This window comes from Tamandua tetradactyla, chromosome 1 (assembly GCF_023851605.1).
Source record: "Tamandua tetradactyla isolate mTamTet1 chromosome 1, mTamTet1.pri, whole genome shotgun sequence".
Lineage (NCBI taxonomy): Eukaryota > Metazoa > Chordata > Mammalia > Pilosa > Myrmecophagidae > Tamandua > Tamandua tetradactyla.
This window is the reverse complement of record NC_135327.1, coordinates 2,242,236-2,259,358: the sequence shown is the minus strand read 5'-3', so window position 1 is coordinate 2,259,358 and position 17,123 is coordinate 2,242,236. Positions and strand designations below refer to the sequence as shown.

The following is a 17,123-nucleotide window of genomic DNA, read 5'->3' as shown; positions in this document are numbered from 1 at the left end:
GCAGATTCTAAATTGGGAAAAAAGGGCAAACCAGAAAGGAGAAGATGGCTGAGAGCACAGCTGTGGTACATCTGTCACCTAGGGTCCTTGTGCCCAGGGCAAAGTTGATGAAAGGAGGGGGCCGGCCTGGAAGCCACGTAATTGCTGCCTTCAAGGAGACATTTTCATGTTAGTTGGGGGGAAAGGGTACAAGTGTAGTCTGCTCTGTCTTGATACCTGCAGCACATATTTAGAGTGTGACTCTTAAGAAGTCTGAGATGAGTTCAGAGGAGAGGAAAGAGAAACACAGCACTCAGGGTGAGCATGATCATGGAAAGTGTCGGTAGCTTCAAGGGTAATGATTTAACAGTAAAGAGAATATGGGTAAAAGCAGATGAGAATGAAACCGTTCTAGAAGAACAGGTACTGGCCAGAGGAGATGACAGGCTCCGGTGTGGAGATGATAGGTGATTCTCCTCCAGGTGGTACTAAAAAATAAGACAAACTCAGGACATTCATTCCCTTGTATTCAGGAAGCATCTCTGTCTGTTGCCAGGTGGGTTGAACTGAGATGGAGGCCAGCTGCTCAGCAGACACTCCACCATGCCCCAGTGGCCCCTTACCCCATCAGCGCACCTGCCTGACCCTTTACATGTCTGTGGTTAGGCTTGCCATTATTAGTACTAATAATACTAGCTAACATTTTACTGGGTGCTTACTCTGTTCCAGGCACTCTACTAAGTCCTTTATTTTATATATGAAATCACAGTTGATTTTTACAGCCCCATGAGTATTAGCGGATATGAGTCCAAAATATAGATGGGGAAACTGGGGCGCAGAGAGGTTAGGTGACTTGCTCAAGGTCACATAAGTGATTAGAGCTAGGAGTTGGACCCCAGAAATGTCACTGCTGGTCATTTCCCCATCCTGCCTCCTGCCTGTACCCAGCAGTTTTCTCTACATTCTATCTCCGCCTTAGGGATGGACCTCAGTAGAGCTGGCCAGTCGTCCAAACCAGAAAGCAGAATCAGCGTTTTCTGTCTTCTGTCAGCCCTGAACTGAAATACAGAAATTATGTTTTACTGAGTGGTAGAAATGGAGTTGTGGTCACTGACCACAAGGAGGGGAGGGGCAGGTCCCCATCCCAGCCCCAGCCCGCCTCCGCCCAGGCTGGTGAGGATGGAGGGGGCAGTCTGCTTACCACCAAAGGTTTAAAAAGCTGCATGTAATGTGAATGGTTTGTTTGCAGGGTCCTCTGCCGAATACGTGTGGTCACTTTTGGGAGATGGTGTGGGAGCAGAAGAGTAGGGGCGTCGTCATGCTCAACAGAGTGATGGAAAAGGGATCGGTAAGTTTGGGTTTATTCACAGTTTGTATCTCTGTGGTATACTGGTCCATAAAGTTAATTTAGTTTACACTTCCTTATTCCTTTCCATTGATTTTAAATTTCTTTTACATGGTATCATTATAGTTAAAGAGTCAATATATAAATAGGTATCTGTTATGAACAGGTCAGACAATTAGGTGACCATAAAGAGGGGAATGGAAAGTTGGCCTGGATCTGTCTACTTTCCCCCGCTGGTCAGTCGGCCTCCAGGGCTGGGTGTGCCTGTCTCCCTCCCACCCTTGCTGTACTGGGAGCTGTGCACACATGCTTCTGTTCTGAAAAACCTTTGCCTCTTGTCACCACATCTGCCTTTCCGGCTGGTGGGAGCATGCCTCCTGTTGACGAGCTGAGGGGCTTTGCAGAGCTGTGGGAGCAGCTGCACTGTAGGTTCGCTGCCATAAAATACCCAGGTATCGGCTCTGGCCTTTCCTCCTGAATGTGGACGTCATCTGCTTGTGCATTTACTCTAGGAATTCCATCATCCTTTCTTCTGAGTGCTGTGCAGCTCATAAAACATCCCTTGGAGTAGCATGTGCAGGGAGCAGCTTCTTGAGACCATCACCCTCTCATTCTTCTGGCCCTTTAGAACTCTGCCTGTTGACTTGCTCCCTTCATGCCGCATTCTGTACCCTGCATCCAGAAAGATCCTTCTGAACCAGCCACCCCTGGTACCTCCCCGCTGAACACCCTTCTGTGGCTCCTTACTGTCGCACAGGATGATATGTAACATGGCTTGTTTATCCTGGGTGGTATGCTGTAGGTAACCTGGACCCACATTCCTCTCTACGTTCTCATCTCCACGTTTCAGCCAGGACAAACCTTTTGTTTTTTTTTTTCTTTGCCATGTTTTCTGGGCTAAGGATCTGAATCACTTCACTTCCAGATATCCTCAGTTGCTTCCCTTAGATCAGCCTGTAACTCCTCCTCTCCCTTCCCATGCTTCTGTTAGTGGTCTGTCTCCCTATGTAAGACTGTATACATGTACAGGCCACAAATGTGGAATTCAGCATAACACATAGATGCCATATGCCCACTGTTGGGGCTGCCTGCCTTTCTCCCCCCTTGCCCCAGTCCCTCTCCCAGCATTGCTGGTCCATCTGGGGCTCTCACCAGCCAGGAGAAGGTAGAAGGTAAACTGAAGACTATGGAGCCAATAGGAACCTCTGGTCCAGGAGCAGGTTTTCCAGCCAGGGAACTGGGTATCCCCAGGCCTTGACGTGCCCTGGCACCATGGTGCTGACGCTGAGCTGGACACTGCGCTTGTGGCTGCAGTGGCCACCTTGGGGTACACATGTGGCTTGACAGAGGAACATTAGGGTTCCCTAGGGGGTAAAAAGCAAGTGCAAGGGAGCAGCATTTCAAAGAGAACTTCAGCAATGAAAACTGGAAGCATTGGCCACAAAGCCTTTTCCCTCCGCCCATACAAAAAGAAACGGTCTTACCCATGTAAAATATTCCTCTTAAGTATAAAATTATGCTTTTTTTTTTTTTTCTCTGCCCACTTCTTTAAATGAAAGTATTTGTTTTTGCTCAACAGTAATAGATAAGGAAGGGCCTTGCCTGAGTTCTTGTCTTAGACAATACTTTTTTCGGTGAAAGTGCTTTTTAATTCTTTTCTTTCTGCTTTAGCAGCTTTCTTAGTAAAATGTGAAGTCACATGTGTGAAGCAACCCCCCCACCCCACTCTTCACCACTCTTGTCAGCAATTTTGAATAAACAGAGCATTAGGTTTCTGCCACACTCTGCTTACTTGGGGGATTGAGCAGGGCAGCTATGGAGGGCTCAGCACAGGTGAGTCCTCAGCTGTGGTCCTAGTGAGATTGGAGCTGGATTGCTCTCTGCTGTGGGCATCCTGCACGTGGTGGGAGGGCTAGCAGCATCCCTAGCCTCCTCCGCCAGATGCCAGGAGTGCTCCCTGCCCTCCAGGTGGGACTGTGAAAAATATCCCCAGACACATGGCCCTGGGAGGCAAAATGGGCCCTGGTTGGGAATCACTGCAGGTATACCTTAGAGGTTCTGTGGGCTCGGTGCCAGCCACTGCAATAAAGCAAGTCACATGGATTGTGGGGTTTCCCACTGCTCTAAATGTTAAAGTGTGCGATTGCATTGTGTCTAAAAAACTCAATGCACATGCCTTAATTAAAATGTGACACAGAGATGGAAATTGACCATAGGCTGTTGGAAAGATGGTACCCATAGACCTGCTTGAAAACAGGGTTCCCACAAACCTTCAATTTGTAAAATGTACAGTATGTGTGAAGTGCGGTAAAAGTGAAGCACCTTAAAATAAGGTGTGCCTGTGCTTCAGATGGTAATGGAGGACTGGGAGTTTTCAGTCAAGACTGACTTGCTCAAAAGTCATATATGGCAGCTTCACTTTTTGTTTATTTCTTTGTTGTCGTGAAAAGCTCAGGTGAAAGCCTCCTTGCTCTTGGCACGTGGTTTATGTTGTGGACTGCTGCTGTGGTCCCATTACAGTGAGAGTTCTTTTCCAGGCTCAGCTTTTGGCTGCCTTCCTCTCAAGTCTGACATTGGCCTTTCCTTTCCTCTTGGATTTCTGTCTTGGTAATTGGTTAATTTTATTGTAGTTTATTTTGATAATGCAATGGTCATACCTGTTTTCCTTTATAACTGTTCTGTTCCATTTAGGGTCATTTGGGTATACCGATTGGCATGAAAGAGCAAGATATGGAGTGAGACTCAAGCTTTGTGTGTGTGTGGTAGATGGGGTTGGTCAGCATTATCAATTCTGTATCAACATCATCATCCCCAGAAGGGCTGGCTAGGAGAAATTATGATTCATTGCAGTGTCTTATTTGCTCATATCACATTATAAACTGTCTTTACCACCGTGGTGAAAGTCAGCTTGCAGTGAGTTTCCATTTAATGCATTTTTGTTTCCTGCTTTCCTTCCTTCACCAAAAAATGTAGAATGCTTCCTTCCTATTTTTGGCAAGCCTGCCTGTTGTCCTTTCAGAATCCCATGCTTTCTGGAAAACAGTTATGTAGGAGGTGATTGTGCATTGTTAGACTGGGGTCACCCAACCTGGCTGTGCTTTAGATGGTAATGGACCATCTAAAGCACAGGCACACCTCATTTTAAGGTGCTTCACTTTTACTGCACTTCACACGTACTGTGCATTTACAAATTGAAGGTTTGTGGCAACCCTGTTTTCAAGCAAGTCTATGGGTACCGTTCATTGATCTGTTTAAAAATTGACTTTAGACGTGCCATTGTAGAGTGTAGATGTACGTCAGGGTTGGGATTGTTGTTTCGGCAGGGGAGATGAGTAAGGAAAATTTAGGTTGCTATCCAGAAACGTTGTCTTTATTTTTCTCTTAAATGTCTACTAAAGATGCTGTATTTCATTTCAGGTGCTTTCATACCCAAGACACTGCATTTTGTATCTTAAGTATCTTAGGTTCATGCATCAGTTTTGTACTCATCTTAGGTAGTTCTAAGTGTTAACACAGTTATAACACAATTCTCTGTGTTAATAATTCTTTGGGGAAGCCAAATTATCCATCACAGGGTCTCACAGATGTCTTTGATAGATTTTTCTTATGGTTACTTAGCTGTTTTTTTGGAAGGCCCCAAGGACTCTTTCTAACATCTGCCTTCAGGGTGGTACTAGCAGCTATGAGAGATGATATTATGCTGTTGCTGCCATGTTGCTGATTCACCCTGGTGAATCCTGGTGAAAGACTGCCTTCCAATAAAAATATCCTTTCTAGTTGATAGGTATCAATCTATTATGATAGCAGGAAATCATATCTTGTGCTTTCGTGTGGAGTGTATGTGTGTGTTAAAAACAAAATTTTTTACAGGACATGACAGCCAGTGAGAGAAGAGCAGGCTGTATTACTTGAGGTGCATAGACAGACGTTCTTAAAAATGAAGTCATTTTTCAGCACTTAGTTGTACAGTGCTAGAATTGCTCAGTTGTAAAGTGGCAAAGTCTTAGTTTTTATCCAGATAGCAGAGATTTATTAGGCTTTTTTTGTATTTGCTTTTGAAAGTTCCTGCTGTGTGGAGAGATTTAAGACACTCCTCTTCCCTGCTTAGACATGGATCACTGGCCTCTTCCTTCATGGCTCGTGGCCATTTTGTATTTCTTTGTCTTTGCTTTATTTTCTCTTTGCTCACTGCTTTGGGTGCCCACAGTGACGCAGGTGTTTTTTTTATTTTTAATTTTTATTAATAAAACCAATCAACATGCAATATGAACATTCTTTTTTTTCATCACATACTTGTGTATTCATCATCATGATCAATTCTTAGAACATTTGCATAAATTCAGAAAAACAAATAAAAAGAAAACAAAAAAATTTCATGCATTCCGTACCCCTTACCCCTCCCTTTCATTGATCATTAGCATTTCAATCTACTAAATTTATTTTAACATTTGTTCCCCATATTATTTATTTTAATCCATATGTTTTACTCATCTGTCCATACCATAGATAAAAGGGGCATCAGACACAAAGGTTTCATAATCACACAGTCATGTTGTGGAAAACTATATCATTACACAATCGTCTTCAAGAAACATGGCTACTGGAGCTCTGCATTTTCAGGCAGTTCCCTCCAGCCTCTCTGTTATGCCTTAACTAAACAGGTGACATCTATTTAATGCATAAGAATAACCTCCAGGATAACTTCCCGACTCTGGAATCTCTCAGCCATTGACACTTTATTTTGTCTGATTTCGCTCTTCCTCCCTTTCGGTCGAGAAGGTTTTCTTAATCCCTTGGTGTTGAGTCCCAGCTCATTCTAGGATTTCTGTTCCCTGTTGCCAGGAAGGTCCACACCCCTGGGAGTTCATGTCCCATGTAGAGAGGGAGAAGGCAGTGAGTTTGCTTGTTGTGTTGGCTGAGAGAGGCCACATCTGAGCAACAAAAGAGGTTCTCTTGTGGGTGACTCTTGGGCCTAATTTTAAGTAGGCTTAGCCTATTCTTTGCAGGGTTAAGTTCATATGAACAAACCCCAAGTTTGGGGGCTCAGCCTGTAACTTTGGTTGTCCCCACTGCTTGTGAGAATATCAAGAATTCTCCACTTGGCCTCTCTTTCCAGCCAACACAACAAGCAAAGGACTTATCTCTCCTAGGAACCATATGGAGGTTTTAGGTTTCTGAAAAATAAACAGTGAGTGAAACTTATAGAGTCTCTCTAGTGGCCATTTTTGTCAAGAGCAGTCATTAAGTAGCTGAAATGTCTGGTTAACTGGTGTAGAAATTTAGCTCAAGTCATGTATCTAAAAATAAAGTATATCACTAAACTCTAATCAAATATTCTTAAACTATAATCAAACCTTTGGGAGTTTGCTTGTTTTCAAGAAAAATTTAATGAGCTACATTTAAATCTAGAATATCAGAGGTGTTTTTCTGCAGGTCATTCAGTGCTAGAATGCTCACCTTTCATAAGGGAGACCCAGAAACAATCCCCAGACCATGCACCCCCTTCCCACCAAAAATAAAAAGTATTTTCCTCAAAATACTTTTTTCCTCAAGTGAACTAAAGCAGAATGAAGGTTGGGGGCTGGGGCAGTGGATGACCCTGAGCCTGGGAGGAGCCCTCCCCATCCCTCTCTTAGTATCAGCTTGCACTCAATTCCAGTCCTTTGGTCTTTGCAGTACATTTTCCTATGCAGTCTCTTCTGTGCTTATTTTTAATTAGCCTGTCATTTTTCACAGATAAGGAATCTGCACCTTGTGCCATCAGCACCCATCGGGTCCTTGGTAATCTTTGAAATGGCTATGGGAAATAGTTTGTGAGGGGCTCATAACCCTTTTATGCAATCTGTCTTCACCTTGAAGGTGATAAGGAAAAGGTCAGACCCCAGAAGTCCCCCTTCCTGGGGACATCCAGGGGGTGCTGGGTTTGGAAGTCTGAGCCCTGTCTTCATAACTCCAGGCCCAGCCCTAGATCTTCACAGCTACCTCCCCATCCACCAGAAAGGCAGGCGGTTACACTGACAGTAACTGCCAAGTTTAGGAAATTCCGGCCCTTTGAGTTGTTGTAGAGCTCATGGGACATACTCAAAGCCTCCTCATCATAGGAGAACCATCAGTTGCTCACAATAATTCAGCGTATTTCTTCCCTCAGTTAAAATGCGCACAGTACTGGCCACAAAAAGAAGAAAAAGAAATGATCTTTGAAGATACAAATTTGAAATTAACATTGATGTCTGAAGATGTTAAGTCATATTATACAGTACGACAGTTAGAATTGGAAAACCTTACAGTAAGTATGGCACGCGCTCCAGGCAGTTACTGGTGAATTGTTGTTTTGCATGGGTAATGTCGCCACCTTTTCTGGGTTTTGTATACCCTGAGCAAAATGTGCTTTTTGGCACTCTGGTTAACAGAGCGAGGAGAGCCTGGGCAGAGTTCTACTCTATAGAGCCCTCTTCCTAAACTTAATTCTTCGTCAGCATCAATTCTGAGGAAAAAGGGAATTTTCTACCTAATAAATGACCTCTACCTGCCTTTGCGATTGTGGCGGGACTCACGTGGCAGCCTGCGAGCTGAAGGCCAGCAGCATGTGGTGCCCTCAGTCTCTTCAGTTTCATGGCCAGGGTAAGTTTCCTAGGTGAGATCTTCGGATTTATCTGTTAGGGGAAGATGTATAATAGTTGCTTCTGGACAGCGGTCTTTTATTAAGTGGAAGCTGGTCTTTGAACCTGGCAAGGCCTGTGCTAAGAAGCATCCCAGAAGGCCCTGGGGATTTGAAGTAGTATACCTGGAGCCATAACTCTGAGGGCTGGCAGGGACCTCGGGGAAGCCCCTGAGGACACCGTTAAACCTGGTGGTCAACCACTCTGGGCCCTCTGGAAGCCAACTGTCTGGGTTTGGGTCCCAGCTCCTCCCTGTCAAACTGTCTTCACATCCACAGGTCTCCATTTCCTCACGTGTTGGACTGAGGTTTCATGAGGGTCCAGGAGTCAGCATGTCCAAAGTAGACCAGCATGGCCTCATTGCACTGCTGGACTGGGTTCAGGAGGCTCTTGGGTTGCAGTAGCGTGGGCTTGTCCATTGAGCTGTCCAGACACAGTCTGAGTTAGAGGCAGGAAAGTGGGAGAGTTACTTGGATTGGGAGTTGCTGGGCTGTGGTGAAGGGTAAGATCTGCTCTTGAGGTTCTTAGTGTTTTTTTAATGCTTTAGAGGCATTATGATTCCTGTTATTAGTTGAAGTAAGATCTAGAACTTAGCACAGGTTACTGAGAAGTAGAGAAAAAGTTAAACTAGCATGACTTTGCGGGGGATTCAGCACTGCAGTTTATCTGAGTGCTCTCTGTTCTCTCAGACTGAGATGAGATAACACTGGAGTCCTCAGCCTTGCTGTGGCCTTACATAGAGGCTCTAAGGATGTAATTTATGGAGGGTTTTTATGGAGGATTTTCAGGAACAATGTTGGCAACATGCTGGAATGTGCCTGGGGGATTATGTAGCAGGCTTTTAAAAAATGCTTTTTAGCATTTGTAAGCCTGACCCAAAGAGTGACTTCTGGTAAAGACTTGAGACCATTTCTCCTGCTTGTTAAAGGAAATTGAATTAAGACAAAGCAGAAGAGTTTTGTGCAGTCATTGTGCCCCAGGATGCTTTTTGTTTGGCAGAGTGAATGAAGCCAGCTTGTAGATTTTGATATTGGGAGGAGCTGTTTGATCCAACTGACTGTTGTTCCCCTGCACATGTGGGTGCTAAGGAGTCCGGCAGGTGTGAGGGTTAGGCTGTAAAGAGCAGAGGGCTCACACCTTTTTAAGGATTAAAAGAAAGAACTTGCTTTTGGCATATCTTCTTCTATTCAGTTTTTACAAATTTATTAAGTGCTTTTCTGTCCCCCAAAGTAGAGGAGACACGTCTCTTTGTTGGTGGTGGTTGTGCTTTTTGTTTGTTGGTATGGGCAGACACTAAGAATTGGTCCTGGGTCTCTAGTATGGCAGGTGAGAATTCTGCCACTGAGCCACCATTGTACCACCCTTATATGTCTCTTTTTAAAAAGCCACGTTCTTTAAGATCACGTTCTAGAGAGAAAAAAGGAATTGCTTAGCGCTACTATAAATTATCCTAATGTCGTATGCATATTTCTTCCAGTTCTGCGGAAAGATGCCGCTGTATTTAATAGCTGTTGCAGGGTTAAATCTGTGTTTTCTTTGGAAATAGATCTTCTAAAACATAGCTTGCTTTTAAGTCATTGGTGTTTATCTTTGATCTCTTCACGTTTTCATTACATTAGGGTCAGTGAAGGTTGTTACAGCTCTCTATGAGTTCTGGGCAGCACAAGAACACTGTCCTCGACCCCTCTTGTACCTGGCACATGGTAGGAGGCACTCTGCACGTTTGCCACAGGAAGGAAGATGAGCACCGCAGTGGGCCTCGGGCCTGAGGCGTCTTCACCCTCAGCTCTTCTGCAGGAGGTCCAGGCACCGGCTGGCCCTTGGGGCTGTGTGGCAGAGTGGGCCACCCGGCAGCGGGGTTCCTGTCTGCGCACCTCCTCCCATGCCACAGCAGCCAGACTTCTGGTTCCAGGTCCCTTCCCTCAGGGCCTTACTTACAAGTGACTGGCCCCTGTCAGTGTGTGCATGGAGGGTATAGGGGACTCCTACAGGCTCCGGGGAAGGAGTAGAGCTGGAAACGGCACCAAGGCCTTTCTTTCTGCTCCACTAGGAGCAGGCCCTGGCATGGGGAGAAGTACTTTGGGCCAACAAGGGTGGGGCTCTCCTTTCAAACGTTCCAGCAGTAGGCTCTGAACATGGGCTCCAGAGTCGGGCAAATTTAGGTGCGGATTCCTGGTCCACCATTTAAAGGAGGTATGGCCTCCCAGCTTCATTCTCCTCAGTTAGAAAATGGGACTGATGCTAGTATAGGCCTCAGTGGGTGAGGTGAGAACCCCATGAGCTAGCATATACAGTGCTGGACTGTGAGGAGCACTCAGTCTACATTCTCCTCCTGCTCGTCAGTCACTGCTCAGCTTGATATTGAGCCATGGATTGGCAGCACCACCACTCCTTGGAGACTGGGCTGGTTTCTCTTTTCTCTAAAATGACAATCTTTGAGGCTTCCACCTGGTCTTGAAAAGCTGTGTGTTATGTGGAGCCAGTGCCACTTGCCCACAGTTACTTTCTCTTCCTTTCATGAGAAATATGGTAGCAACTTATGACAAGGTGTGGGGGGTGGCAGTACAGCATCATTGTGCCTGGTGAGGCAGAGAGAAATCAGTTGCAGTCACGAGACAGAGAGAAGTGGTGGGTACTTCAGAGATGAGAGTGAGTGAGACCACTCCCCATCCTAAAGAAAGGTTTTCAGCAGGGCACAGCCCCTGGGAGAAAACATGCTACCGTTAGTATTTCTTTTGAGAGTTAAAGCTGTTCGTAGTATCAGATGAGTGGGAAGTCACTTGGTGCATACTCGAAATTAGTGATTTCTAGTACAGATGATTGACTTGCAGTTGTCATAAATATCTCTTTCAGACTCAAGAAACCCGAGAAATTTTACATTTCCACTATACTACATGGCCTGACTTTGGAGTCCCCGAATCACCAGCCTCGTTCCTGAACTTTCTTTTCAAAGTCCGTGAGTCGGGGTCACTAAGTCTTGAGCATGGCCCCATCGTGGTGCACTGTAGTGCCGGCATCGGCAGGTCAGGGACCTTCTGTCTGGCCGACACCTGCCTTTTGCTGGTAAGGAGGACTTGAAAACACTCAGGCAGGTTAAGGAAATGTGTAAACATGTACCCTGGGCCTTTTCTGTCAGCTTTCTCTGTTCTGGTCTGTAGAAGTACATTTCCTCAGGCACACTAGTTTTTGATTTCTGTTTTTAACAACTTCTGTTGTTTCAGCAAATTGGAGGGACACCCTTATTTTAATGTGGAATTCAAGTAGACCCACAGAATCCAATTCTCAGTCTTAACTCTTTCAACCACTTGTGCAGAAATGGGAGTTTTCCTCCCTTCCCCACTCCCACCTCACGAGGGAGCTGGAGATCTGTGCTTCTGACACACACAGAGTAACATGGTACTTGAGAGTTGGAGCAGACTGAACTGTATCTCCTGCCTGGCTTTCAGATGGACAAGAGGAAAGACCCTTCCTCTGTTGACATTAAGAAAGTTCTGCTAGAGATGAGGAAATTTCGAATGGGACTGATCCAGACGGCAGACCAACTCCGCTTCTCCTACCTGGCTGTGATCGAAGGCGCCAAATTCATCATGGGAGACTCGTCTGTTCAGGTCAGCATTGCTTTTGCTTTAGTCAGGCATGATGGTTTACATTTGTTTCTTTGAAGAAGGAGGTAGTCAGTTGTAAAAGTCCAGAAACCTCCAGTTGTCAGAGGAGATAGCTGCCCTTCAGGTTTAAGATGGCTGGAACGTTGTTGGAGTTTTCATCTCATTCCAGTCCCTGCCACTGTGCCTAAATAGAGTGCGTCGGTAAGGAGTGTAGACCTTCTCAAAGTTCACCTTCCAGGTTTATGGCCGGCGGCCTGAGCAGCAATGAGAGCCCTTCCCCTGGTCGTCAGCTTCTGCCAGCTTAGAGGGGCATGGTTTTCCTGACCCGTCGCCCTCACTCGAAACTAATGGGACTTCGTCTTGCTGCTATTTCAAGGAGCAGTGGAAGGAGCTCTCGCATGAGGACCTGGAGCCCCCACCCGAGCACATCCCCCCACCGCCCCGGCCACCCAAACGAGTCCTGGAGTCACACAATGGGAAATGCAAGGAATTCTTTCCCAACCACCAGTGGGTGAAGGATGATACAGAGGAAGACACCAGAACTTCCTTAAGTGCCTCCCACAACTTGGAAAGGTAATGTGAGAGGGCCTGGGTTGTCTGGGGCAGGGGGAAAAGACCTTCTGTTCAGAAGCACATATTTATGTTGAAGCCCTGTGGAAGCACCCTCTGCTTGGCAGGCGGCCCTCGGCCCTCGGCCCTTGGGAATCGGGCTCCTGCCCAAGGGGACCTGGGTGGACGCCTCCTGGCCCAGTCCTCCACCCAGCCAGCAGGGCTCTAGCGCCACCTGGTGGCTCCTGTCAGAGCCGGGCTCATGGTCCTGCTGAGTGAGAGATAGTCCCTCCCCCAGGCCGCCCACCCACCCTGGGAACAAGGTCCGGACACAGCCTGCTTCTCTTGGAACTTGACCTTTTCATGGACTCTTTTAGAATAGCTGCCATCTTTGTTTCCAACTATAGTTGGACCAACATTTATTAAGCATCCACTGATGCATGTAGAAAGTTGGAGAAGAGCAAATCTCAAATGAATCGTGCTGGAGCAAGTGGACAGTGATGCAGTGGAAGGGTACATGGAGGAGGTCAGCTTTGGAGAAGGCACTCGAGCCCCCGGGATGGTCAGGGAAGGCTGCCTGGAGGAAGTGGTGCCAAGTGGAAGTGTGAAGGGTGAATCGGAGTTGGTCTGAGCCTGAGGCTACTGGGGTAGTGCCCTTGGTACCTCTTTTATGGAGGGCAGTTTAAGATATATGCACCTTTGACCCAGCAGTTGTATATGCCTCCAGAAATTCTTGAACAAATGCACAAAGATACATATAGATGGAGTCTTCGTTGTGGCCTCGTTTATGAGTGAAAAAGTAGAGATGGATCAGTTCTGTATCCAGTGATTAGATCAGTTAACTTTCATTCTATGCTTGGATCTCCAGCTTGATGTACAGATGGGACAAGACATTGCTTCCTGACCTGAGAGGAAGCAATCTACAGTCAGACTGCAGGGCAAAGCACTGTGTCTGCCCTGTTTATCCTTGGCTTTGCAGAGCTGACCTGCTGCACAGCAGTCCTCACACCCTAACCCACCCCCATCACCATGGCATTCTACGGGGCTCCAGACCCCACCCTGGCCTTGGGCGCTGCCTGAGGTTCCTGGGAAGTGTGGTGAGTCCATTTTCGGGCTGCTCTCTGCCCTGGTCTTATTCTGAGCTGGCTTTCTGGCAGGTATTGGCATCACCATGCTCTCTGTTTTTTAGTAGAGTCCTTCCCATTGTGAAGATTCATTCCCTTTCTCCAACTTGGCTAACCCATCTCTGCCCCTCTGACCCCTCAGCACGAGTCCAGCCACTGAAGCCAGAAGGCGGGTCGTGGGGGAGAGTCAGCGCAGTGCCGCCACCACCATCCCCGGCAAAGGAGAGCCCCTGCCGCCCGAGGAGGACGAGGACCATGCGCTGACACACTGGAAGCCCTTTCTGGTCAATATGTGCATGTTGACAGTGCTCACGGCCGGCGCGTACCTCTGCTACAGGGTATGTTTTCATTGATGGATGTGTTGGCCAGAGACGCGTGTACGCAGAGCGCTGGCCGGTAGACCCGTGTTTGGGATTCAGTTCTGTGGAAGGATCTGAGCCAAGTCTCAGGAGAAACACATCAAAGATTTTTAAAGTCTGGAACTGTGGAAGGGCTAAAAGGAAAATGGAGGATTGATGCACTAGGGTTTTAAAAAGCCCTGTGGTCCCAAGAATATGAGAGTCTCATCTCAGGGCCTAAACCTATTCAGGAGGAAGTAGAGAAAATGCCAAATACGTCTCACTCGCTCTTTATTTTGTCTTTTATTTTTTTGTTCTTTTGTTTTTGAAAAAAAAAATAGAATTACAACATGTTGTTGTTTTTAACCTTTATAAGAAGTAGCATTTTGTTATTTCTGGAGGAAAAATAAAAAGAATAGGCACCTATGAAATTTTCTTGTGCCCTTAGGGGGTGTAATCAAATATGCAGTTTCTGTTTGATTCCCCAGGGAAAGGGTCCCAGACCTGGGCGGATGTAAGCTCCCTTGGAGAAGAGAGTTAGGGAAGGTGTCATGCTGGGTCGCCGCCTCTGCTGGGCATAGACTGAGGTCTAGACAGTGCCTGTGGGCTTTCCCAGTTTGATCAGAGAAACAGAAAATGGCCATCCCTAGGAAACAAGCCTGGCTTGTAGTCTGGCTCAGGGTGCCTCCGGTGGTTTTCCATTTTCCCTCCCTCCCTGGATTCCTTTTTGTCCTAGCCACCCTGCCGTCCTGGTCCAGGAGGCCCAGTTTCCACTTCGCTTGGACTATAAACGCCATTTCAGCGGAAAGCCACATATTACAAGTGTATTGCTCTTAAAGTAGAAGAAGGGAGAGGATTAGTCTCAAAACCCTGATCATAGGTCTCCTCACGATACTTTTTTTCTTACTACTTTAAATATTTTAACCTCTTTCTAGGCAGTTATCTTTTGGGTACATCAAATGGTTTAGCAAAGTGCAAATCAGCTTTTCCTTAGGGGTGATATTAGGGGCAGGGGATCAGTGTAAGAAGGCAAAGCCCCTAGTGGCTTCCTCAAGGCAGGCGGGGTTATGGCTGGGGAAGTACATGAGTCAGATAGCTCTGCAGGCGTGGCTTCTGGGTTCATCTGAAAATGTTTGGTTTCATTCCAGTTCCTGTTCAACAGCAACACATAACCTGACCCACCTTCACCTCCACCCACTGCCCGCCTCTGCGCGTAGAGCCCGCACCAGCTAGCAGGTGTGCGTGGTAGGTAAGGGCCCGACAGACAGCTGTAGAGAGAGCTGGACCTGCACGGACATTTGTTCTGCGCCAAAACCTACCCTCACCCGGGCTGTTTGTCTTACCCCTGACTCTGCTTTTCCCCTTTTTCCTTTGAGTACCAAATCCACAGCCTGTGTTTTAAAGGAGAGCACTGTACGGTGGCAGAGAATAAAGGGGGCCTGCCCAAGTCCCGGGGCTGCCCACCCTCATGCTCCCTCTCTGCACCCCGAGGCGGCGGCACTCTGCATCCTTCTCGTAGGTCCTTTTGGAGTTGGTGTGTGCTTATCCTCTCTACTCCATATTTATTTTTTATTTTTTTTCCCCAAAGGTGTCCATAGTGCACTAGCATTTTCTTAAACCAATAATGTATTAAAATTTTTTGATGTCAGCCTTGCATCAAGGGCTTTATCAAAAAGTACAATAATAAATCCTCAGGTAGTACTGGGAATGTGAGACTTTTCCATGAGCCTGCTGCATCAGACCAGTTCTGGGAAGGAGGACGGCTGTAAGCAGTCGTTACTTAGTGATATTGTGGGGTAACGTGAGAAGAGGTTTGGCATATGTTTATAGAACAATGGTATAATATATATTGAACACTTGGGTATTTAACATACATGATGTGAGATTACTTTGTCCTGGTTATTCTCCCTGTTATCTGCTAGAACTTTCTCAGTCACCATTTCCCTTATTTGTATTAGAATGCATGTAAGGTCTTCTTGTCTCCTGATGAAATATCTTGTGCTTGAAATGAGAAGCAGATTTCTGCTTCCTAATGTGCCCCCTCTACAAGTCCAGTCCACCTTTGCATGATCTGATCATTACGTGGCTGTGGTTCCTAAGGCTGTTGTTGAAATAATCTTCATTCAGCAGTAGAGAGTGATGTTTTCCAGTAACAGATATTTACCTAATTCCTGGCATGACACTCTGGCGACCTCCTGGTGAGGCCCAGCCTGTGCTGGTCCAGCTGGTCCCACCACAACTCAGACATTCCAAGGGCATGGGAAGCCATATTCATGCCTCACGCTCTGGGCCTCCGGGCAGACGGGCCCTTGCCCATCTGTGAGATCAGCCTCACTCTTCCAGGTTCACACTCTTTTTGAGCAGAATGTGGCGAGGAACCAAGGCCCCTGTTGGAAACCATGGTTCGTGACACAGCTGGGATGGGACGATGGTCCCGTGGATTCAGGCTGCTGTGTCTCCGTGGGCAGTTTGTGCTGCTGGGGGCTTGCTGAGACGTGTCCCCTGCCCTTGACCCTGTGGGGACAATGGTGCTCACAGCTCTTCCTATGAGGGGAACTTAAGACCTCCACATTAAGTGGCTTTTTTAACAAGAAAAAAAAGGCAGCTGTAGCTCACAAGCTGCTCTTTTGCCAGCATTTTCACATTTTGCCTTTCACGCATTAGAAGCCAATGCAGAGAAATTTCGTGGTGGGAACATCTGAGGCGTTGCCCCAGCAGAGCCTTGGTGAGGTGTGGATAAGGCTTAGACGCCAGGCTGTGAGTGCTTCTGAGTTGGGCTTGTTTGGTTTTTTAAGTCCTGTATATGTATGTAGTACTTTAGGTGTGTATATATAGTAGCATTTCAAAATGGATGTACTGTTTTAACCTCCTATTCTTGGAAGACAGATGGTTCTCCATCCTGTTACCCGTATGTAGAGAGTTAGCGAGCTGCTCTGCTATATGCCTTAAGCCAATATTTACTCATCAGGTCATTATTTTTTACAATGGCCGTAGAATAAGTCATTTTTACAATAAAAGCAAACAAAAAAAGCAAGGAGTTTGGTATAATGCCTTCCAGGTGTGTGTAAATGTGGCTGCGTGGCAGGGCGGGAGGGCATCTCAGGGTCTTCTGTGACCTCACAGAACTGCCGGACTGTACAGTTTTTCACCTTGCCGTATAAATGAGGGGTTTGCATTTTAGTTGGAACAATAAAATTTTTTTTTCTAAAGAACGTGGAGTTGGGGTGCTTCCCATTTCTTCGCTTAATGGGCCAAAACCAGGATGAGCAACTCCTGTTTCTTTCCATCCCTGCTGATGTGAAACAGATGTTCCTAATCAGGAGGGGTTCAGTCTTTCCACACGTGAGAACGGCAGCATCTCCCTGGGTTTGTGAGAACTTTCCGTCACTGGTGAACATTTTTCCCTCCCAAGAAATGAAAAACTAAACTAAAATAAGGCGCCCTTTGGATGTATAGGACCTTGACTCAGTTGAATTTGGAGCAGTTATTTGCAGGACTGCTCTAGCCTCAAGAGCGTGTCACTT

General features: G+C 46.5%; 1 protein-coding gene across 6 annotated transcripts in view; it reads left to right on the top strand.

The window, feature by feature from the left end:
* Positions 1-17,123, top strand: part of PTPN1 (protein tyrosine phosphatase non-receptor type 1) — a 105,831-nt gene that overhangs the window by 84,201 nt on the left and 4,507 nt on the right. For 4 of the 6 annotated variants that reach the window (XM_077166728.1, XM_077166737.1, XM_077166710.1 and 1 more), the window contains exons 4-10: positions 1,229-1,327; positions 7,473-7,610; positions 10,837-11,046; positions 11,430-11,591; positions 11,965-12,161; positions 13,404-13,599; positions 14,748-16,633. In XM_077166728.1, the coding sequence (XP_077022843.1) occupies positions 1,229-1,327; positions 7,473-7,610; positions 10,837-11,046; positions 11,430-11,591; positions 11,965-12,161; positions 13,404-13,599; positions 14,748-14,771 (1,026 nt within the window). In that variant the 3' untranslated portion in view covers positions 14,772-16,633. Of the gene's footprint in view, positions 1-1,228; positions 1,328-7,472; positions 7,611-10,836; positions 11,047-11,429; positions 11,592-11,964; positions 12,162-13,403; positions 13,600-14,747; positions 16,634-17,123 lie in introns of those variants that run through there. The other 2 variants (XM_077166719.1, XM_077166720.1) reach the window with 2 other exon arrangements.